This window comes from Halichoerus grypus, chromosome 4 (assembly GCF_964656455.1).
Source record: "Halichoerus grypus chromosome 4, mHalGry1.hap1.1, whole genome shotgun sequence".
NCBI lineage: Eukaryota > Metazoa > Chordata > Mammalia > Carnivora > Phocidae > Halichoerus > Halichoerus grypus.
This window is the reverse complement of record NC_135715.1, coordinates 114158338-114183411: the sequence shown is the minus strand read 5'-3', so window position 1 is coordinate 114183411 and position 25074 is coordinate 114158338. Positions and strand designations below refer to the sequence as shown.

General features: G+C 37.4%; 1 protein-coding gene across 4 annotated transcripts in view; it reads right to left on the bottom strand.

Moving 5' to 3' along the window:
- The window catches only part of MBD5 (methyl-CpG binding domain protein 5), a 437846-nt gene that overhangs the window by 22528 nt on the left and 390244 nt on the right, over nt 1-25074 (bottom strand). For 3 of the 4 annotated variants that reach the window (XM_078070760.1, XM_036064765.2, XM_036064768.2), the window contains 4 exons: nt 21590-23725; nt 8332-9357; nt 6487-6698; nt 1597-2805 (listed from right to left, as the gene is read on the bottom strand). In XM_078070760.1, coding sequence (XP_077926886.1) covers nt 1597-2805; nt 6487-6698; nt 8332-9357; nt 21590-23725 — 4583 coding nt within the window. Of the gene's footprint in view, nt 1-1406; nt 1497-1596; nt 2806-6486; nt 6699-8331; nt 9358-21589; nt 23726-25074 lie in introns of all 4 variants that reach the window. The other variant, XR_013447132.1, reaches the window with a different exon arrangement.

Genomic DNA, 25074 nt, shown 5'->3' with positions numbered 1-25074 from the left:
GAAAACCAGTTGCTTATTTAAATGAAGCAAAATAAATGTTTCTTGGACTCTCAGATAATGATTTTTTTAAAAGTGTATCTCCCCAAACATCAGTGAGTAACTCAATTCCAGGAGTTTGCAAACACAGACTAATCAGAAGATTAGGACCATTGTTTAATGTGAAATGTGTTAAAAGTACATGCCTTTATTCTCCTGAGGACATAAAAAGATATTTAGACAAGGCATTTAAGATAGGAAGAATGATTCCAGGAAAGGGAGGCCATAATCTTTTCTTTTGTTAAGCTTATTGTAAAATGGCACTTAAAAAAGACTTGGTTTCATTTGCACAAAAATTGTAAAATAGTTCAGTGTCTACATCTTATATTTGGAGCAGTCCATTTATATCATAAAAGCCCAATTTTGCTGTTTCTAATTACTTTTTGAATAAACTGTCAAAAATATTTAGGTTTATCAACCTAAAGAATGTTTTGTCTGGTCTCAGAGAGATTAGAGAATAAAATGTTTTGTGAATAGGGGTATGGAATTCATTTTCTTATCAAACGTAGAAACACTATGCCCAGAGCGTATCCTGACAAGTATATATTAGGCATTATAAGCAACGGGTTTAAGGACCTCCTGGTCATTTGGAGAAAGACAATCTTTTTATTGTGCTGGCAAAAATGTTTTTGGTTTCCTGCCATTAAACCTAAGTGCCAGTGGAGGTATGAACAGAGTTGAAATAGCTTTATGTAATATACTCTTTAAGAGAATAATATATATTTGTAAGAGTAATTTTTATTTCCTAAGGAGATGAAAAATTGTTTCCTCATCATATGTGGAGAATGTGCATAGTTATCTCGTCCTGGTCAGATATAAATTTTTCTATCTGCTTCAAACATTCTGCATATTTCTCGCCTAGTGAACCAATTCTACCAATTGTGGGGGAGGGGGGGAACCCAGAAGACCCCTACTAATTTCTTCTAAATTGAATGGTAGTCTCATGGAGAAGTTTTCATTTAATTTATATGATCAGATTGTGTTAAGTAGAACCAGACTGCGGGGTTAAATGTTTCCATATGTTATAAAGGCCCAGAACTTTTCCTGAAAGGAGACACCATTCTGAACACAGACGTCACCGGCTGCTTCCAGAAACGGCTGCAGTTGCACTGGGTTTTACCCTCTCCTCAGTTCTGTGTGTCCCGTGTGATGCCATCCCCCAGCACTTCCTGTTACCCTATCTCTGCCACACTCCCGGACTCCAAAGGCCACCAGATTTTTTCCCAGTCCTTGCCACTTGCCTTCATCCTCTGTGTATGGAATGAAGAGTTAGGTACATGCAGGGAAGGAAGGCAGAATTAACAAAATTCGGGAAATCTGGTTCCTGGGTTAGAGGCCCTAGTGGGATCTACAAAGGCTTCACAACTCACCCCTTGATATGACATTTTGGTGACTATAACCATCCCCTCTTCATTTTATGCTCCAGAAGTTTGTGAGACCTCAATGAGTCATGAAGAATCCTAATTTCAAATCCAAAGAATCCAAAGTGATGACAACAAAAAATAACAATTGATATCTGAACAAAGGTTAGTATTTGACAATGGATAAAGATTGGTATACCTTCCCTTCCTCGGGGCTTTGTTGACATGAATTGTGAACGTCGTCTTCTCTTACTAATTTTCCAGGCCAAGAAGTAAGTCCTTTGATTTGGCCCCAGACCAAGTCGCCAACGTTGAACGTCCTTGGCCTATAATGTATCAACTCATTTGAAGAAGGGGAATCTGGATTCCTTAGGTCATCTTCACTACTAATGCTTTTAGCATCTGAAGGGCTAGGCACACACCCATTAATGCTTTTGGCATTAAAGTCTCCATTGTAATGGATGTAGTCTTTGACTAGAGAACTTTCCAAACTATTTGAGGAGCTTGGAGACTGTTCCTCTAGGACCAGGTCTTGCCTTGTGGTGCTCAGCAGCTCTCCAAAGCCCCGACTCTGTCGAGGTCTGTTCCCATTAATGTGTGCGCATCTTTCCACAGTGTTCTCTAGTCTCTCCTTAAAACTCATCATAGTTCTTTTGTAGTTATTATACCTGAAATTTTCCTCCAGAATTTTATCCCCTTGACAGTTTCTTGGTGGTAACAGTACTGGGTGCTGTTCCCCAGGCAGAAATGGCAGTGTAGAGACATTGTTGGACCTCTCGTGACAAGGACTACTGTGGATATGGCCTGGATGGTCTAAAAATTCCTCACACTTCCACCTGTTTCGCTCCCCTCCAGGGCTTTGCTCCCCATCCCACTGTTTTTTGGATGTGTGGCAACTTGCTGACTTGAAATATTCAAACCCATCTCCTTCATTTGAGTTTTTCCCATGGTCCAGATTCCTGGGCAGCCGAGCCCCTCTTGCATTCCTCAGCCTACCGTCATGATCGACACTGCCCATGTTTCGTCCATGAATGACCGCACTGACAGCACTGGGGAGACTTAATGGGTCACCAATCGAGGCAGTGAAGGCACTCATGGCACTCAGAGCTGGAATGGGGCTGATCTGAGTTGTACTGTTGACTGCAGTGGTGATGACAACCTGCATTCCTTTGCTGGCTGCATCCACAACTGCTTTGTAAATGGCATCTACAGAAGCATCACCTTGGCCACCCACAACGAGGCCATCCTTCACCTGCTGACCAAGAGATGGGTCAATCCTCGGTTGCAACTCACAAGATGTATCTTGGAAAGGTGGAAGTGTAGTGTTTGGATTCTCAGGAAGTGCCGTGAGCCCCGGCTGAGTGCTTATTCTTTTGTTTAGGAGAGCTGCATCTTCCTGCATTCTCACCTTGAAGAAACAGACAGGAAGCAGTGAGAGAGAGAGAAAAGTTTTTAAAGACCTCAAAAAGAAAGACCATAATTTTAAGATTTACCAAAAGGCAAACAAATGTAGCAAGGAGAGAAATATAAAGAAAGGACAAGGCTCAAAATGAAATAAAAAGTCACTCTGCATGGAAAAGTTTGTGTCTTGATTATATTTGGGTAGTTTCTTTGGTTGAAATCATTTCACAGATTTTTTTTAAAGAATTCATCATTGGGGCACCTGGGCGGCTCAGTCAGTTGAGTGTCGGATTCTTGGTTTTGGCTCAGGTGGTGATCTCGGGGTCTTGGGATCAAGCCCCTGGTCAGGGCTCTGCACTCAGTGGGGAGTCTGCTTCTCTCCTTCTCCTTCTGCCCCTCCCCCTGCTCATGCACTCTCTCTTTTCTCTCTAAAATAAATCTTTTTAATAAATACAAATAAATGATATATTTCTAAAATAGATAGATAGATAAAAAATAAAGAACTCATCATTACCAAACATTCTCTAGAAAAGTTAAAGTTGAGGTGGTTGTACACAAACTGCTTTCAGGTAATGACTCCACATATTTTTAAAAAATATTTATTTATTTGAGAGAGAGAGAGAGAGAGCGCACACACACACAGAGGGAGAGGGAGAAGCAGACTCCCCACTGAGCAGGGAGCCCGATGCAGGGCTCAATCTCAGGACCCTGAGATCATGACCTGAGTCAAAGGCGGCCACTTAACAGACTGAGCCACCCAGGTGCCCCATGACTCCACATATTTAAGTGTCATTGCAGGTTTTACAATATTGGAAATCAAAGAGAGAAACAAGTCAGTCACCAGCACTCCTCAAATTACAAAGGGAACCAAATTTTGAAAAGGAGTTCTAAGTCACTGATATTTCTACTGAAATACAACATAAGCCAAAAGAAAATTCTCTCTCTCTCTCTCTATATATATATATACACTCTTAATGATAAAATATTTCTGATACAACACTGTATTTTTGAAGAGTTCAGATAGAATAGTGACACCTACTCTTTAACCTTACCAGGCTACTGACTGGGGGACACCCCCATGCTGTCAGCAGTGACAATGGCTCTCTATAGAAGTGATTCTTAACTGGGAAGAGAGGCAGGGAGGGAATGCCCAGCAGGTAAGAATATCAATGCTCAGGACAGGAAGGATGAGTGCAGTTTGAAAAAGTCCCTAAGGTTATTCTAATTGCACCAACCCCACCTAAAAATTGCTGCTCCAGATCATTGCTACTTTGGATTTTCTCCTCAGTGATTTCTCCCTTCTTGTCTTCGCATCCTTTCCCACTAAACCAGAACCTGGGATCCATCAGCACATCAACCACTCTCTTGTTATTCTCCCACTGTCCACACCTACCAGATAAAATCTCAATCTGGGATCAATTTAACTGCCTGCTATCTTTAGACACAGTGAGAATGCTGAGTATCTGTCTAGGAACTTAAGGCTTTCAACTACAGCAGGGGGCTTATTGTTTCCATCAATCTGATGATCCTCTAGTTAGGTAATATTCTCCTTCACAACTATTCAAATCTTTATCCACTCCTTCCAGCTGGCTGCTCCACCATCTCCAGCACTATTCTTAGTGGATAACCTTACTTAACAGAGAAAATGGAGTTGATAGGTTAAGAATTCTCGTAGTTCTTATACTCTGCTACTCCCTACCCCCTCACAGCACATACTTCTCTGCAGCTATACATGCCCCAAATCCTGCCCTGCCTCCCAGTGTAAGAGGGGTCTCTTCGGCTTTCTGAGGGTAAGTCCTCCATTTATGCTCTGGATCCCAAGGCACTCCTCAGGGATTTTGCCTCATCTGTCATCCCTTCTCTTCATTATGTTCAATCTTTTCCACTTTTTTGGGGGGGGGGCTCTTTCCTTTAGCATACAACATGTGCATAGCTTCCATATTTTAAAAGTTTGCTTCAACCTACATCTGCCTTGGGGCACCACCCTTTTACTCTTATGTTCTTCATAGTTAAGTTTTTGAGAGTAATCCACACTCTTTAATTCCTAACCTTTTTATCCTTCCATCCATTGCAATCTGTCTTGTGCTCCTACTACTACACAAAAACTGAATTCTACCTGTTAGTGGTGATGTCCCAAATCTAGGGGATTCTCTTCAGGCTTTATCTACTTGCTTGAAATTCTCAGTGACATGGCTGGGCACTTCCTCCTCCCTTCTAAATTATTTTATTACATAAGATGTATCTGAGTATTTTCTCATTGTCAAAAAAGATAAAAATGTTATTTACCACTACTCCCCACCCAAACCTGACTTTCCCATCCCACTCCCAATTCCATTTCCTTTCTCAGAAATAATCAGTGCTGGAGTGCATCCTTGCAGACACTTATGTTTAATACATTAAGGTATGTAGGTATATATCTAGTTTTCTCTCCTTTCTTCTTTCACATAAATGGTATAGTATTTTAGTACTGTTCTATAATATCACAGTATTAAAGTCTTGCATTCTTGTGGATCTTTCCGTATCAGTTATGTAAATCTACCTAGACCTTTTAAACTACTAGAAAGACAGATATATCATAATATATTTAACTATTTACAGACTGATGGACACTTAAGAGGTTTCTAATTTTTGCTGCCACACATCATATGTAATGAACATTCTAGCATGTGCCCTTTTGTTCACATTGGAAGATTTCTCTAAAAATAGATACAAAGAGGCTGGACTTCTGCATCAAAAGATATGTATATTTAAAAACCTGATAAACTATCAAATTAACCTCCAAAAGAACTGTATCAGCATACAATCAGACCAACAATGTATCTAAAAGAATCCATTTCTCCACACTACTGTCAGTAAGGGATATCAATCAATCTGATGGACACATTAGTGTTGTAATCTGTATAACTCTGATTACTCTTTTCATATGTTCATTAATAATTTATTTTTCATTTTCTGTGAATTTTCTGTTCAGATCTATTGCTCATTTTTTTAATCAATTACCTTTTTTTTCCTGATTTGTAGGAGCTTTTTTTCTATAATGGATGTCAATTATTTGCCATTATTATGCAAGTATTTTTCTGCCAGGTGCCACTTGTCTTTAAGTTCATTTACAATACCCTTATCATACAGAGATGTTAAAGTTTTAAATATTCAACCCTATTACTTCTTTTTGACTTCTTGATTTTGTGCCTTACTGAAAGAACCTTCTCTACCTCAAGGCTATTTAAAAAATACTTGTATATTTTCTTTTTTTATTTATTAAGTGTTACTCTTTTCATCTCCTTAATCTATCAGGAATGTATTCAGCTTGTAGAACTAAAGAAAGACTAAGTAGTGGAAGCCAGGGTGGGTGGTAAGGGCTGGGGCTGGTGACTGAGGCCGAGCCAGCAGGTGAGAGATACGGATTTCAATCAGGAGAGCGATGGAAACCACGAAAGGGTTTAAGAGGATCCTACGATCAGTTTTTACTATCAGCTCTGAAAGGACCACAGAGATACCTCAGACAAAATAAAATAACCTTCATGAAAAGACTAGAATGTTGAACAATATTCATTATCGGGAAATAATAGTAAATGGAGGTGAGAGGACACATGACCTCCTTCTCCCGTCTCTTCTCTTCTCCCCAATTAAGTGTTTCAACAGACCTAGACATTATTTGCTATTCGAGGAACCCAGCGAAGGAGAGTACCTGAAAGTTCTGAAACAGACAAGCCATGGGGTTACTGTTAGCCGCACAAGGAATTGTGGGCTGTCCTTGAAATGCCTGCAGGTTCTGGTACCCCTGAAGAAGTTGCTGTTGCTGCTGCTGATTTGGAGGAAACATCTGATTGTTGTTTAACAGCGACTGCAGATGAGTCAGTTGATGGTTATTCAAAGTATTGTTTATTGAGGACATGTCACCTATAGTTTGAAAGACATAAAATGTAAGTCAATGTGACTCGTTGGAGATCCTATGCCTATCTTTGCACCTGAGGATTCCTGCAACAAAAACTGAAAACTAGACCTGATGTGGTCATTCTTTTCTCTTTTTCTCCTCAAGGTCTTCCTAAGTGGTAAATAAAGAGGAGTTTTATTACTTAATTTTGTCTTTCATAATCAGTTTTTCTAATTTTATATCCTGGAGACACTACTTAGTCTTTGCTCTATCCATTAGCCAATCCCTATATGTTGAGCTTCAGTGTTATATAATTCCTTGAAATTATTTTTTCTAGAGCACTTGAAACTAAAGGTTGAAATTAGTCCTAAAATGTTTTAGTAATCATAAGTCTTTGAGCAAATTATTAAAATGAATGGGTCTGAATAGGCCTTATTTACAAAATTTAGTTCTCAAGCCACAGTCATCAATAAATACCACCAAATAAAATCAGATTTGGCCTAGAAATACATATTTTGTTTTTAAGTAAAAGGTTGGTCACCTAAAATTAAAATTGTAACGAAAGCTAACAATACAAAAGAATTCATTGTAATCATTAAAATAAATGTTATACAGACGGGATTAGTTAATGACTACGTTTATATTCAGAACTCACGTTTAACTTGTTTGGAAATTACACTGAAATGCTCTTGAAGATGATGTCATTGAAATTGTCTCGTAACTTGAAATATGTAAATCTGTAATGCTTTTTAAATTATTTAACTGTTGATTTCAATGCCAAATCGAGCTTATAAACTATAGCAACTAGTAAACCATAAAGTTAGTAAACTGTATTATAAAGGTGTCCATAAACTCAAGAAATATATTATTATTAGTTTTTATGTACTGAAGATGCCCTTGTGGCAATATCATGTATATTTGCCTGTTTCCAGACTTTATGGACACCATCTCGGTACTTAATATTATAGTTGCCTGCATGAGTCAGTTGGACATACTTGACATTATTTTCTAACCTTTTGGTGATAGAATACTCTACATGAAGGATTTTGCTTGTAAGCCACAAAGTTCTAAAGAATTACACTCTCTGAGGCAATCTAACCGCAGCTATTGAGACTGTCTGTTTCCTTGAACTTGGGCAGAGTTTATCTTTGAATGTTTTTATGCCTTGTTTCTTATTTTGCTGGATAAGCATTTCGTTTTGTTTATTAGGGATCACCTGGACAAAACACTTCCTCAAGCTGTTTCCATCCACAGTGCAGCTGCTCATACCAACCCTGTGATGCCACACCAACTAAAGTTCAAATAAAAGTTATTTTTAAGATGGACCTGTGCTTTATTGTTTGAAAAATAAGACTCTACTTGGCTTAAGAGAATGATAGGTAGGTTAGGTTTAAGTGGCATCAGAATTAGAAGATCAGAGAAAGCAGATTAAGGTGATATTTAGTACTGCTAGAGTAGGGGAAAAGGAAAAAAGTCATTTTTGTGTTTGTATAACTATGGATGTGTGGGGGTGTTATTATATTTAGTTCCTTAAGCAAGCTGTGACATACCAAAAGCATTTTTAAAAAATAGTGTGACAAAATGGAGTTTTTAAAGGAGGAGAAAATAGAATTAGAAAAACGTTTCTTTTGTAAAAATTTGTGAAACAATTTAACTTACCAAGCAGACCTGTCCCCAGTAGAGGGTTAAGTAGCTGTGGCACCACAGAGTTACTGTTGAGTTTAGCGGGACCAGGTGTACTCCCAGCATTATTAGATACATTCAGCAATGTTTCTGCCATTGACACCACTGCTGTCCCACCAAGTGTTGAGACAGTCAGTGCTGCCACTGCTGATGATGTAGTGGTTGTGGTAGTGGTTGCCTGGGAGGAAGTTGCTATGGAAACCTCTGGATGATTAGTGGTGTTGGCCGATGCTGAGTTCAGGACACCTCCCAACAGCTGGGGATTCAAGGCCATTAATCCTGAGGCCCCAGTGACAGCTGGGAGGAACAGGGGGTTAAAAGTAGTGTCACTGCCTGCAAAGCTTGGTAAAGGGTTCCCCAGGGGGCTGGCTAAAAGGGTCTCAGCTCGGCTGCTCTCGGACTGATTGCTTGGCAAACAGTCTGGTGGGGCTGTCATCTGTGTTAATGAGGGTAAAGGGGTATTTTGCTGTTGCAAGAGATCTGAGATGGTCAGATTGAAAGATGGCAGGGGAAGCATGGCAGCTGCTTGGGCTTGGTTCTGAAGCAGGGCCGCTAAGAGCTGAAAGTGAACGGGCTGCAATACCTGCCCGTCCATGTCACCAGAGAGGAAAGCTAAAGCAGCGTTTACATTCGGGTTGAGAAAACCTAAAGGGTGGAGGTTGATCTCAGACTTGCCTTCTCCTGGTGAAGGCTGGAGGATATTTAATAGATTCTGGCTTAGGAGATGCTGTTGATTCACTGGCAAAGAGATAGGTAGAGGACTGAGGAGGCTGGGGTTCAAGGGGTGTGGAAGATGGTTGTTTGAAGTGCTGTTGGATGGAAAATGAAGTGCGTGCTCCTGGCCAACATAAGGAAAGTCACTCCCAATAGGCAGCTGACTCTGCAGTGGGTTTCCAGCTGCGGTGGTAACTATGACACCATCCTGAAGAACAGATGTTGTCTTGGTGATGGCGGGGTGGCTGGTTCCGGCTATGGCTATGGAGGACGACGATCCTGAACCGCCTGGAATGAAGAAGGAAACAAACCAAACCACTTATTAATTGTGGGTGTTAAGGAAGATGACCCCATAAAGATACATTAAGATACATTTCAATTAACTCCTGACGTGTCATCTTTGAGGATTTACATCAGGTTAATTATAATCAGAGGTGAGTCGGAATCTGTTAATAAAACTTAAGTCTAACATTATACTTCCTAATCAGCTTGGAAAATACGTATATTGAAGAAGTTTAGAAATATTAAAAAAATACAAAGAAATAACTTTCTAACTAACAAATAGCTTGTTCTTCACAAGCTGGACAAAGTGAGGATAGGGGAATCTGTGTTGTAGTTCATTCAATTGGCTAGATAAAGGTAACAAGGCTTTATTTTTCAAAATATATTTTTTATTTAAGAAAATGTTTTTGGTCTTGATTTATAATATTACCACTTGCTTTTAGTGAAAAAAAATAACTGGAATATGCATGAGAGTACAAAACAGAAAATAAAAAATACCTATGGAGATAACTATTACTGTTAGTGCGTAGTTCCTCAAGCTTTTCCCACCTGTATGTTTATACACATGCAGACATATATACACATATTACACATTTTAACAAAAATGGAATCATGTTGTTTTGTAACTTTTTTCCTTTATCAATATGTTTTGAATATCTTTCCACGTTAACTTGTGTTAACTTCAGAGCCATTTTACTATTATCATGTATCAATATACCAAAATTTAATCAATCCACAGTTGTGGATATTTGGTTGTTTATAATCAAATTACAATTACTATTGTAAGCAACACTATGATAAACATTCTTATTAACTCATCTTCGCCAATATGCTCAATTATTTTCTAAGGATAAATTCTTAGAAATGGAATTCCAGAGATAAAAGGGTTTTATATATTTTTAGAGCTTTGGATACATATTGTCAAACTGCCCTAGAGTGAAGCTGATCAATGCACATTCCATTTACATTTTTATAAACAGTGTATAGCAGTGCTCATTTCTCACCAACACTGTATTTTATCATTATTTCTTAATCTTCGTCACTCTGATAGCATAAAGATACTCTGTACTTAGGATTCCTTAAATCAGACCAAATGCTACCATCCAAATAGCATTCTTAATCTTGAAAGTCTTACGCTAGAGATGAAAACTCAAGGAACTTAACATTTAAACACATAAACTTTCAGTTGCTTAGGATTATAATCGTTTTAGCTGTTCTCAATCCAAGCTGCACAATAGAATTACTACCTGGAGAACTTGAAACAAACAAACAAACAAACAAACAAAAACCATGCCTGGGCCCTATCCCAGACCAGCTGAAAACTCATCTCCTGGGGTACAGCCTGAGCAGTAGTATTCTTTGAAATCACCCCTGGTGATCCAGATGCACAAGGGATGGAGTGGGAGAATCACGTTCTGTTGAAAAGGAACCTACAATCGTTTTTTCTAATAAAAGCTCTTTCCCTAAAGAGATGCATTATGTAATATATGCATTCAGCAAATACTGTTACAGGCTTATGCATTTAATTTTATATTAAACACGTATATGATATAATGAACAACACCAGTGTTATTGAAACTCTAAAGTAGTTCAAACACTGTACTGCTGTGCTATGCCCTAAGAAACTTTATATTTGACCATGTTATCATTGAGGCCTGTCCAAATACAAATATACAGAAATGTTTCCATAGTCGTAGTAGTACCACAAATATAATTTTATATTCCTCTTGTTTTCTTCTAACAGAATAACACCAGAATTTTTCCATTTTGATATACAGACATTTGTATTAATCTTTTTAACCTCGTATCATATGGACTGATTATACTTATTGAACCATTCTGATGAAGTTTGGCATTTATATTTTCATGTTTTCATTGTTATATATAACACAGGGGTGAACATCTTCCTGCATATGATACTTTGCTACCTTTGAATTTTTCCTCAGGAAAAACTGGTGTGATTGGCATGATTGTTGTGAGAATCAAAGATAGGTAAGTGAAAGGCTTGTAATGTGTAAAAGTCTATACAAATAAAAGAGCTATCATTGTCAGCATTATTATTTACATTAGTAGTTGTAGTTAGTAGTGGTGATGTAGTAATAGTAGTAAGTAGTAAGTATGTATATGCAACACACCTTCTAGAATATCTCTATATTGTACGACTTTGCAATTTTTCCCAGCTGTCATGTCTGTTTTTTTAAGTTCTCAGTGTTTCATTTAAAGAATGAGATTAAAAAAAAAAAAAAACCTCTGTTTAAAAATATATAAATATTTATAAAATATTATCATGAAACAATGACTATGTTCACAGAGTAGAGTAAGAACACTTCGAAAGCTGAAGTAGGCATATGGTGTACAATTCTTTAAATGTTAATTCACATTTGTAGTAAAACAATCAACACCTTGAACATTTCATTGCTTCTGAAAGTTTGCTGCTATTTCCATAAATAGGCACTATGCTTTATTTGCATTTGGAAACCATCTTTTTAAACAAGCTAATAACAACTCTTATTTACTGGTAATCGCTATCTGTGGCCTTTTTTCCTATCTGTTAACCAACAGTGACATATTTAAATGTATAGATCACCATTCCTTTAACCACAGTCAGAGCACAAATTTTCCCAAAATACTCTAGCAAGGCTTCATAGAGGTAGGGTTTCCTTAGAGGTCTCTGTTATTAATATTTTTGTCTTTTTTTATAAGAGAGAAGCATCCATATTTAGGATGCAAGAAAGTAGACATTTGGGGACATTATTCTAAAAGCTCTCCATCTATAAATATTCGTGAGGAATGACAATAAAGAAATATGGTTACTCTGTGTGTATTTTTATATTACAAACAAGAAGGTGGTGAACACCACAAGCTTCTTAAGGGTAATATGTAAATCAAGGCCTGTTTTTTATTTTCTCTAATTTTCAACAACAAACATGAATGCTCTGCTGAACAAAAGGATAGAAATGGTGATACAAAACAACAACAACAAAAACAGCATGCTGCCCTTTTCTTGCAGGAAATCAAAGTTTAGGAAAAGTGATAAACGCACAAATCTCCCTGTCTTTCTTTTTCCTCTCTCAAATACACACCTTTTGAGAGCTTATATGAATCAGGAAATTTTAAAGCTCTGTTCATATAGCTAGTGTAACTATAATGCAATATGCTAAGAGATTTAACAGGTATATAACTGGAGGTGTTAAAGTAAACTAAACAAGTGGTAACATTTGATCCGGGATTTGAGAGTAGAAAAGGAGATAGAAAGGGCTTCCAACTAGAAATAAGGTCATTAGAAAAAAAGACAAGGCGATAATAAAGTGCATGGAGATTTTTATCCTGAAAACAAAGAAATGTGACTGAAAATATTGTAGGCTGCCTTTCCACACACCCCTACCTTCCCACCATGGTTAAACCTGCTGCCTTAAAAAAGCAGCACAAAAATTTAAAATCATCTTTCTAAACCATTAAAGGCAAGGATCACTTCTTATTTCCAAGACCTAACATGGTCTCTAACACGCAGTTGGCATTCCAAAAATGTTGGTTGAATGAATCTATTAAGATTGTAAAACCTGCATTCAAGTTCTAGAAATCAGAGCTTTCGATGCTGTGTGTGTAGCATATATGTATGGGAAGTAAGGAAGAGCATACCACCCATTTGTGGAGAAAGTGAAAACTGATTCTCCAGTATTGGTCCAAAGCCAGGAGATAAGGGACAGGAAAGGAGATGATTAGAGGAGGACAAGTTACTTTAGACTCTCGTGTGTTCCAGAGAGTTAAAATCCCCTTACACAGGAAAAGGTCCATCTCCAAGTACTCTGAGATCTTCAAGTCACTCAGTAATGCTTGGGGTCATCCAAAGAGGACCTTGAATTTTTATATCTGAAGCAAATTGGAGCTTGCTTATTTCTGAACCACTTAATCTTGAATAGGCACTCTCTGGCAAAACTACTTCATAGTTCTGCACAAAAACCATATGGTCTCTTGAAGCTTGTGGGGAAAAAGGTTTTCTTAAAGCTGATTTTTTTTTTTTTTTCCAGCCAAGATGTTTTGTGCTTAAACTAATGAAAGGGACAGTTGCTAAGTTTTTTTTTTTCTTTTTAAGCAAACTATTCACTAAACATTTAGTAGTTAAACAACTAAAAGGCAGCTGGAGCCTGGAACAAGTTAGTAAGCTGGAGAAGTCCTTTAATTGGAAAAAAAGTGATTATTTTACACCAGCCAGCAGCAACATGAACTGGCATAATTTCTCTTTCTCATTGTCTCTGTTGCTTTTAATGAAATCAGAGATAAGACTCGAAAGCCATCCAAATAAACTTTTGGTGTGAGATCACGTGCCTAGACACCCAATCAGAGATTGAGATAAACCAGGACAATCAGGAAACGACAGTGGTAGCTTGCCCAGTGGGGTAGATCCCTGGATATAAAGAGTACTCTTTGTCCACACATGTAATTTATGATGTGTGTGAGTGTATATGTGTCCGTACATACCGAAATAGCACCAGTTAATTTTTTTTTTAGGATTTTTAAAGGATATTTTCCTACGATTACTAGTTTCATTCTTAAGATTTTTTTCTGCCTCATTTAAAAAAAATTTGTCTTTTAAGACAAAGGTAATATCTACCCCTTTAGATTTATTTCTCTTCTTTGTCACTGATATTCTTTAAGAAAAGTCATTGTTTATATTATGCTAAACTCTTCTATGGTTGGTTCTTAAGTGTTAATATTGTTGTACACATCTTTGTATGTGCACAGAGATGACAAATGGACAAATAAGGTGTTTTAAAAATGTCATTATACCAGTTTGATCTATATTTCCAATTTAGAATAAATATTACTTTATGTTAGAAAACTTTTTCTAAGTGAATATGCCCAAATTCTAAGTTAATATGCCCAAATACTGATTTTTATCCATAAAAAAATTCAAGAACTAAGAAACGAGTCATATAAAAGATACACCTTCACCATTTGACCTTTATCATTTGCTTTGACAGTTGTACTTTAAATGCAAACAAGGTCAATGGTAATCCTTAATAAAAACGAATGCTTGTAGAAGCAAGAGAAAACATCATGCCCTAGTGAGTCTAATAAATGTAATTCACTTTTCAATCCCATGGAAATAGTAAAATTTTCTCTATATTTAAAGGATTGATTTTAAAGAAATAAAAAGATAACTTGTATGAGAAGTCTAGATCTTCCAACAAGACATTATTTTAATGGCATGGTATATGTATTTACAAAAACACATCAATTTCTATCCTCATGCTTTGGATCCTGATGTAAATTCTTAGCATTCCCTTACCAGAAGTAGGCAGGAAGACCTAGGGACTAGTGGCTATTTGTTCCCTAAAAGGAAGGAGGGAGGGACCCCAAACCAAAGCACTCAGAGAAGGGGAAGAGGGGGAGGAGATTGAATGCAGCATCTAAGGAAATGTTCTCTACCCTTAACAGGACGAAGCTGCTGGGAAGGTGGAAAACCAGTGGAAGGGATGCAGCTTGAATACTGGAATATGTTTGAGTCATCATCAACATCAGTCTTGTGGTGGTAATGGAGTCAGACAAAAAAAAAAGAGAGCGATGTGAATTTTTTTTTTTTTTTTTTTTTTGCTACTGATCATGTCTGTTTCCTCTCTTAACACATAGAATCACTCTGAAAACTGTTACTTGCAAAAATGCTTGAGATTTTCCATTGTTTACTCAAGTAACAAAGTTTTGGGTTTTCTTACAAATGCTTTCTATCACATTTTAAAAAATATTGTAAGGAAACAAATATTGAGAAATTAGGTTAAATCCCCTTGCTTGGTGGGATTTCTGCTCTTTGAATATGGGGGTAGAGTCAGTTAAAATGCTTCAATATTCCATTCAGAACTTCTATCTCCTTGTTTTGTTTAATGAGCAGAGCAAACTGAGTTTCTGAGTTATAAATACAGTTAAGTTTGTATTCTTCCATTATATACTACCTTATCTTTATAGTGCTAAAATAGTGCTTAGCACATACTAGGTGCTCAATAAATATTTGCTGAGTTAATTACCTCAGGAATATTCTAAGACAGTTTAGGCCTATCTGGGGCTGCAAAACCAATTTAGTATGCCCCATTATATTTTGATAAATGAAATCAAAAAATAAAAGAATACATTGTATAACTAGGGTATTATTTTGTGCAAAATGTTATATATGAGTGCTGGGTCATGTTCCATTAGTGGGTGATAAAATCATTTCAGTGGGTCATGACTGTCTTAGAGAAAAAGAATAAGATAGGGTAAGACAGAATGGGATCAAAAAGCTCAGAGTATATCACATATGATAAGAGTTTTTTTAAAGAGACTTTTGTTATACATTAAAAACATATCTCTAGTGGATTATAATGCAACTTAATTTCTCACTGTAGGAAGAAGTACCAAAAGGTTGAAAAACACTGCCTTAGAACCAGGCCTCTGAGTTGCTCAACTTTGTGGGGAATGGTCTATGGAGTTGTGCTCCAGGAAGCATGTTTATTAGGCTCTCTAGTGTGAGAGGTGTCCCTGTGGAGTTGCAGCACAAGAGTCCTGCTCTAGGGTCTCCATGATAAATATGCTCCCTTATACCTGTACCCATGGGTCTTGGACAGACACTCTGAAATTTCCTGGAGCAGCTCTCCCCCAGGAGTATCTCAGCAACTCCTTCAGACTTCTGTGTTTAGTTCCATTTTTAATCTGTAAGAAGGTGAGTTGTTACTTTGAATTTTCAAGAAGTATAGTTCTTACAAAATAATTTTTACTCTACTCTTTACTTGATTGGCATTAATGTTGTTTTGATATGAGTTCCTATAAAGGAAGAACTCTTATGATTTATCTAGTACTATATGCATGTGGAAATTAAATCTCTTTTGATGATGCCACAGAAATATTTTTAAGCATAATTTTAATGAGTCAAATTCTTGTAGAGTTAACATTTACTGCCTAGAATTTGGGTACTTTTAAAGCTGCGTCAATGTTTTCAGACCACTTGATTTTAGTAAATAGTAGCTTAGGCATGTCCTAGAGAACTCAAGGATTTCTAGTGACTTCATAAGTGAGTTCAGTGTATTGCAATGGAATAAAATTCTCCCAATTTGCACACTGGGACAATTTATTTTTTGAAAGGTACAAAATAGATCATTGAATCAGCAAACATATCACACCACTCTGAGTTCTGTCTTCACCTTTGATTATACAGACTCAATGTCTAAAGTCAAACGTATTTTAACTCCTTCTTTTGTACACAAGAAAACATTAAACCTGGAATATGTAAACAAAACAAGTGGTGCTACCCTGATAATCGGAAACCTTCTTAAACAGCAAGACATTGTTGTTAAAATATCTTACAGCAAAGAAGAAATGGCTCATTTTGCGAAAACTTAACTGAAAGAACAGACATAGATTTTTATCACACAATCAAGAATTTAATAGAGTTTTGGTATTTGGTTAAAAAACAGAGCAGAAGGCAACTTTGAACCTAGAAGCCTTGTGCATCAGATGAGGGATAAAATCTAAGCATTTAAAAATTTGGGGTGGAAATACTTTTAATAGCAACTATTATTAATTCAGCCACAACCTTAAAGGAGCCTTTGCCCTTCTTCCCTCTACATTAGTCTCTATAAGACTAGAAAATTATTTCTACACAAACTTCCTGTATCCTGAGACGGCTAACTTATATAGTACAATCCATTCTTGAGCATTTTTATCCCATAATCTTTTTGCACCTGTAACTTCAAATGTAGGGAATGACAATGTCCCTTTATTTATTTATTTTTTTACTGGCATGTTCTGAGAATAAATAAACACATAGAACAAAAAACCAAGCTCATTACTTTGCAGTCTTTTACCCAAGGTGTTCTTTTGTGGTCTCTATTTCATTTTCTTATACCTACCATATCAATGGCTGTACTGAGTTTCAATCAAATGTATTTTGTGCTGAAAGAAAAACTCTTTCTTTTCCAGAGTTTTTAAAAAATATGTATAAATATCCATGAACATACATTTACTCATAGGTTTATTTATATTCTTGTTAGTCCATGTATCTCTAAGAGTTAAGGCAAATCAATGTTTGAATTATTTTCTCTTCTGGTACAAACTCATACTCTGCCTCTTCAGAGGATTCTATTCGCATGTGTTTAGAAGAGTTGATTAAATATTTTTTTATTAGAAAAAATAAGAGAATATAAAAGGGCTTTCAAAGTGAAAAAGTTGTATTTCATGATTATCACAATGGAGAAGGTAAGGTTCAGTTATTAAATTGGTGAGCAGAGTAGTCTAAATCTTTTTTCTTCTTTGAAAATTGTAAAAAACCCCAGGCCACATGGACACTGACAAGACTAGGTCCTCTGCAGAGGCCGAGGTTCCTGGCACGTGTGGTTTTGTTCTCTGGCCAGCAGGCAGGCGGCACGGGCCTGATAAAATTTGCCAAGCAAGGGTACTTGCTCTTGGATTCCTCCCTAAACCAAACACCACAGGACACATGCTGGAACCACTTAAATGCTGAAACTTGGCTCTCTTCATAAAGGGAAAGTTGCTTTAAACGTACACTACTGTTGGATTTCAGAACATACCTGCATTCAGCAGTTTGAATGTTTGGACTGAGAATCAGGAACTTTGGGGTTTGGTTGCCAGATCCACCAGAGCTTTGCTTTACAACTTGAGGAATGTCAGCAAGTATCCTACTGGTCATTTTCTAAATCTGTTACATGGAAATATTAAACTTTACTTGTAATTTGATATCCAAAAAGTTAATAGAAACCTGTAAACGTTACAAGCAAAGTGCTCAGAGAGCTTTCATGGGAAGGCAATTTCAAAACACCAAATAGAATTAATAAAGTCTTGTATAGTCTTTAATTTTAGAAATATTTTCTAAGCATTTTATATCTTTTATCTGATTTTTTTTACTACCTCTGCCTCCCATTCCCATATTTGAGATGTAATACATTTTAGAATTCACATATAGGCCTAAAAAAAAATCAGTATTTGGGTTGTTTATAATAGAAAAAAATTTTTAAAGAAGTGTCTGAAAATAAATTACCAATCAAATTAAGTGTTCTCAGAGCAAGTGATTTCTTCTCTTAATCGAGGTCTTACTGTAACATTTTTGAGCTGCTTAGGAGAGTGGAAAAGGCACTGGATTGAGCAGGTCACTTGAGTTCTGTCCAGGCTCCGTTACCATAGAGAAGAGTAGGACCATGTTCCTGTGGGGCTCTTCTCCCCCCTGCACTGTGTTATCATGCTCGGAAGGGCAGAACTCATATCTACATAGTTGCTTCCTTCAAAGATCTACTGACACGTCACTCACTAGGAAACACATTCTTATCCGATTAAGTGAGGTGATACAAATTCATTAAAATAAAGGTCACCAAATGTGATTCACAAACGAGGGGCAGTTCTCTTGATAAGTTTGGACATTTCATCTGTGTTGACATAAATATCCTAATCATTATATACTATGATATCAGAGTCCAGAGAGAAGGCAAAAATAACTGACTTTTGTCTAAAAGTGCATCAAAAGTTTACAAATGTGGCTTTTAACACGCACTGATGTGCTTTAATTCATGACCTGTTGGGCATTTTTAAAGATTTTGCAAGTGAAAACAGCATTTTTGACTACTAAATGTTTTAGATGAAGAACTTGTACAGCTGGGAAGAAAATGGATTTTAGGATCAGATGAACCTGAGTTCAAATCTTAATTCAGTTATGCATAATCTCGGACAGTTATTTAAGTTCTCCGATGCTCAGTTACTCATCTCTAAAATGGGGGCAATAATACCTTATACTTTGGGAAACTACACAAATTAGAAGTAATATAGGTAAATCATCTGGCACATAATAAGTACTCGATAGCTACGAGCAACATTTTAAGAGTAAAATGCATTTTTCTTCTGATGTCTTACTGGTATGCTAGGAATACCTAGCTGAACTTACAGGGATAGCTGTGATTGTCATCTGCTGGCTCACTCTGCATGCCTAGCCTTGGTACTTATTTGATGGATGAATAAATGTCAGTGTAAATAAATATTTAGGCTGAGCAATTATAATGACAGTACATTCAGTTGGCACAGTTTACTGTGTATCAAAAAGAAACATGGCATTAGAGACTTCTTCAATATTCAACTCATCAAAAGAGATACATTAATTAGTAAATCTACCCATTTTCACAACCAGCTGCACATCAGATCTATGTACATTAATTAGTATTTAATTTTATTAGGTTTAATATTTTAAAAATTCTTACTGACCTAGATTTTCATCAAGTATATGCTTTCTGTTAGCTTACACATGATTGGTCACATCATATCATTACTAGACATTTATTCTTGTCCCATTTAGCTGTTTCTATGCTAACACTTTTCTCATATTAATAAATTTTTCAACCTGTGTGTTTGACACTCCCAGCACTGTCAATCCAGATCTGACGCTTTACAGAGGTTCATGGAACAAAAAAATACATGTCCAAGACTATATAAAATAAGTCTATAAACTTAACATTCAGAAGAAACAAAAATATAAATAAGTGTTGGTCTTTTCCATTATGGATGAACTGAAATACATCATTAATAAAATATATACACTTTGCAATATGAACTCAGACCTGAAACAAAGTAAGTTGAGGTAAGGGGTATCAATTATGTAAAGATATATAATACAAGGAGACTAACAATGTCTCATCCAAATGACTGAAGGCATGCTTAATAAATACGGTATATCTTAAAATAGTTACGGATTTTATGTGGCTTTAATCTGCTAAAAGCATAAGATTAAATTTTCACTCGTGTAGAATGAGTTAAAAAGGAATATGAGTCATTGAAAAGTTGGAAGCCCCTTTGGAAGAAGGATCCTGTTAAACACATACAAAATAGTTTCACGAGATTCTTTAGGTTAAGAATATCAAGAAGGCACTAATCATTTCGATTATCTTCTCCATCGTATATTCTTTTTCACAAAAGAGGGTCAATGAGTAGTTCTTCATTAAACACTGACATCCAGACATAGAACATAACACAAGTTGTGGAGGAGGGCAGGTGTTAAGTAGTGACACCAGGAAGGAAAACACTGGATTTTACTATCAGCAACACAGACATGTTGGTTCTAATGCTTTTGCAGCATGATGGTATATTACAGTCTACACATATCTACACAGTAGCTTATTAGTAAAAGCCTAGCAGTTTTCTCATTTCCAGTAGCAATCTGGTCTGCAGAGCCCGCTGTTTTCATATCTGAGTAATACTGTCTCTACAATTACCTTTTGTTTCCTCCCTGTCATTTCCTACAAACCTCTCAAATCATTAGTGCTGGGTTCTGGGTATTGGTTCTAGTATTTTCACGGTCAGATTATCTGATGTCTCAATGAATTTACCTCTTTAGTGCTTCTTTCCTGATTTTTCTAACAATTTCTGATGAATCTATTGCACAAAACACAGTTCTTTCTAATGGGTCTACTTTTAAATAAATTTGTCTCCATTATAGTGGACGAAGAGATATAATTAAATTTGGGTTCAAAACCTTAATGTCAATGGTAAAAATAATGGTTAACTTCTACAAGAAAATTGTAAAACAATTTCAAGATCAAAAATTCTGGAAATCAGGTTTTCAAGCCTTTTTTTATTAGAAAACTTAAATTATTACCTTTTTTTAAAAGGGAGGAGCCAATATCCATTTTTGAATTTTCTCAAACAAATAATAATAAAGGATAGCAAACTAGGTTAAGAGAACACATTAGAAGGCAGCTTTCTACTTCATACAACTTCTAGTTACCTTTTCCTATCCATTCACCTATTTCTGGTCAGCAGCAAGAACAAAAAAAAATCCATTTATTTTTTCTTTTTTGGGTTTTCCAAGATGAGCGTCATTTACCTGAATACAAACAAAAGCTAGGGGAAACGGCTTTTATGTTGGCATAGACCAAGTAAGTACATGTCTCACGAACTGGGAAACCCTGCCTTCTATGGCTTCTTTTGCAGTTTAGAGTCCAATGGTTATATAACCAACTGAAAGTCAAACAAAATTCAAAATGACACAGATTGACAACAAATAACGGAAACACACGGAATCCCCTTGGTTGTTCTTTTTTTCTAATAGACAAATCCCTAGCATTCTGTAAATAAAGTTATAAATACTAAAGAAATGATGACAATTTCACAACGGGGAAAGGATCATTTCTTATCATAATAAATATTTTGGTACAAATTTTAAAAAAACGTAGAAAAGTTTAGTACCTTGGGGTACTTTTCTCTAGTAAAACCATACCTGCTTCAGAACTTGTTTGATTATAGCTGCTAACAATGCTGTTTGGTATCACTGGAGTGGAGGACGTTGAGATTCTTGACTGAGGTGGATTGGGATGTAATGAGTTTCCTAAAGCCACGCCCGACTGACTGAGCATCCCACAGTTCCCGCTAGCCTGAATCTGATTTATTAAACCTGCAAGATGGTGGTTTGGGACTGGGCTGTTACTGTGGACAAAGTTAGTGTTTGCACTGTGGCAGTGCACGGCTTCCCCTCTCAAAGGTATGTTCTGTGTCAGTGAGTTCTGAAGAGCACTGGAGTTCATACTGGGCTCTGTAAAATGCAGCTGGTTAGCAGAGCAAGGCAAAGCAGTATTTGAGCCCCCACAACCCGGGGTACTATTGCTACTCAAGTGAGAGCTTTGACAACTCATAGACTGTAGTAACTGAGACATTGAACTGATGGGAAAGGAACCCTGACCCTGCTTTCTCAGCAAGTCGGGTCCAGGCTTAGGAACTGCAGAACTATCCATTTGAGACTGTCTGAGCAAACTCAACACTGTGGTAGGTGGCTGTTTTCTTTTCCGCAATGAGTCTTTTTGCTGAGACATCAGCTTATCTCTTAGTGCTGCTCGGCCACTTTGCCCTTCCCCTGTCGGGAGAAGCATGTTGGCAGTAGGAGGGAACATGGTGTTTAAAGTGCTATGTCCTTCAGTGTTGCTACTGCCAGCGACAGCTCCAGAATTGCTACTGCTGCTGCAGTTGTTACCAGCAAGTTTGTTTTGATTTGCTAGCTGTGCTTTGGCTGCTGCTGAGAGTAAACTACTTGCTGGAAAGGAGGCAGCATTGTGCTGGTTCAAGATCTGATTTAAAGGCATTCCCAGCAAACCAGGCTGACTCTTTACAGAACCACTTCCGGCAGATGCAGTAGGAAAACCTGCACTGCTTGGGGTACTTAGTACATTACTCATTCCAGCAATTAATGGGTTAGGGATATCCTTGTACTGATGATGTCCATCGGACTTGGTAGAAGGGCTTGATGGCATTGATGGCCTTGGGGACCCTATCGTTGACCTTGGTGACCTGGGTGGAACCTTAATACCACTACAAGTGGCCTGGGGTCCTAGAGGTGGCATCATGAAATTTCCGTGATCTGATGATGTGGAAGATGAGCGTGATCTTTGGGGCGATGCCTCAATCCTTCCAATTCCAGTCCCCATCATGTGCACTGGGGATGTCACTGGAGAAGGGGACAGGGAGGTTGAAGCTGAATGCTGAACTCTTTGTATGTGACTCCCATGATTCATATGACCAGGTTTTACGGTTGGCAAAGGGAGATTACTTGGCAAAGGAACAACAGCAGGAGGCATGCTTACATTCATCACAGGTACCTGAGAGTGGACATTTGAATGGAAACTAGTTGGATTAATGATAACAGGGTTCTGATTCACCGGTTTACTAGGAATAGGGTCAAGAATGCCAAGTGGATCTTTCTCGGATGTTAATGGCTTTTTCTGAAGAGCACAAGAAGGTGGAGGAGGGGGAGGTGGGCCTTGGGGTGGTTTGTGGTGGAACATTGCTCGTGGTATTTCCATATTAGTTGAAAAATTACACATTGGTTTTTTCATTACTGGACTCTTTGTAGTCAAGGTTGGGGAAAGAGGTATATTAGTCCTTCCAGCCATTGCACAGGATGACTGTATAGGAGAACCATGTAGCATTACTGAAGGTGGAGAAAGAGGAGTCCTATTCAAATGAATAGGACTAGAATTGGGAGCTCCATGGAAACCAGGATTACTTCTTGTGAAAACATCTGGGCTTCCGAGTGGGTCAGTCCTTGGAGAGATTGAGCCATCTCCATATATCTGGGAACCTGACGATGCTGGGCTGGGCAGGCCTCCGTGGCTACCACGGAATGGAGATTTCTGTCCGTGTTCACTGCTGCCCAATCTCTGCCGGGGGTAGACAGGGTGGAGTTCTTGTTGCTGGCTTCCAGGCAATTCTTGTACATATAGCCTTCCCATGGCATTTGATGATCCAATCATTAACTTGAAAGGATTCTTACATTCAGGCATTACAGAATTTGTAATTCCTTCATGCGACTTATTTCTTACGGATCTTGGAGTTGCTGCCCGTGAAGGTACTACTGGAGTTGCATCTAATGTGAAAGACAGACAAAAATTCCGTTAGTACTCTCAATTCTTTTGTGTTGGCATGGGGGGGAGGGAAGGAAAGGAAGAACCGAGGAAGGGAAGGCATCTGGAAATAGAAGTTTGCAAATAGAAGCTGTGACTCTACGCAATTAAAAAAAAAGTTCTGTACTCTACAGTAAACTTTGATGGAAAAAATACACATTATTCTCCCTCAGTTGACCAAAGGTTCTCAATAACTGCTCGTTATGCTTGTTTACTTCTTATCGGTTGAGGAAGGATGGGGAGCTGAATCAGTATGTACTCACATTAGCCATTCTAACAGTATTTATAATATGAAACGTCAAGATTGACAGCCTCTACGGAAATGGTGATGTTATTATCTTGTCGGATTTGAATTTTTTAAGAACAGGGTTACAATAGCAAATTATAATCTATATGGCATATTTTCTTATAATTTAAATGCATTGCTATTTTTTTAAAATTTAAATTCAATAAGCCAACATACAGTACATCATTGGTTTTTGGTGTAATGTTCAATGATTTATTAGTTGTGTATTGCATTGCTATATTCACCAGAAAATTTGTTACCCTATAAATGTTTCTGTTACCTTACTGAAACTTCCTCAGGACAGGAACGAAAACTCTTCCTTATCTCAACATTCTCACTGGGAGAGCAAAAGAGCCTTAACTCTAGTGAATTAAGTGAATGGGATTTTGATTCTTTTAAAATGGGAGTGATAACAATAGTAAGTGCTGTGATACCACAATCATGCTTAGCTTCATCAAGTCTGTAACAGGATAACATTGCAATCTCTTTGCCCTTGATCAGCCATTATTGTAAAAACAGCCTTGGTCAACCAACTTAGGTAAAAGATTGTGACTCTTTTATTAGGATAGAATTCCTATGCAAAATTTACTCAGAAGGCTCAAATCTTCAGTACTGGGTTCCAATTGAGTATTCTCTTTTTACAGCAAGCATTGCTCCCTCCCTGGCTTTTTGGAATCCCTTCAGTTCTTTTGGAGATCAGACAGAATACAGGCAACAAAAGCAAGCTGGCTCATCATACAGAATTTTCATTCTATCATGTCAGAATTTTAGGTTTAAGTTTTTTAGCCCCTGAGGATGTTTAACAATTTATAAAGTTGTGCCTTCTAAAACAGATATGGCAAATAAAATCAGCTTCATATGCCAATTCCCATCAACTGGTGGTGGCTGCTTAGAGAGCTACGTTGAAAGGATGTTGCACCCTGGCTGGGCTCTGTGAGAAAATGCCAATGAGTCTGTTACAGGCACAGGTGAGGAAAGTGGTACCATTTATACTATATATTGCCCACTGGCAATATATTAGCAAGT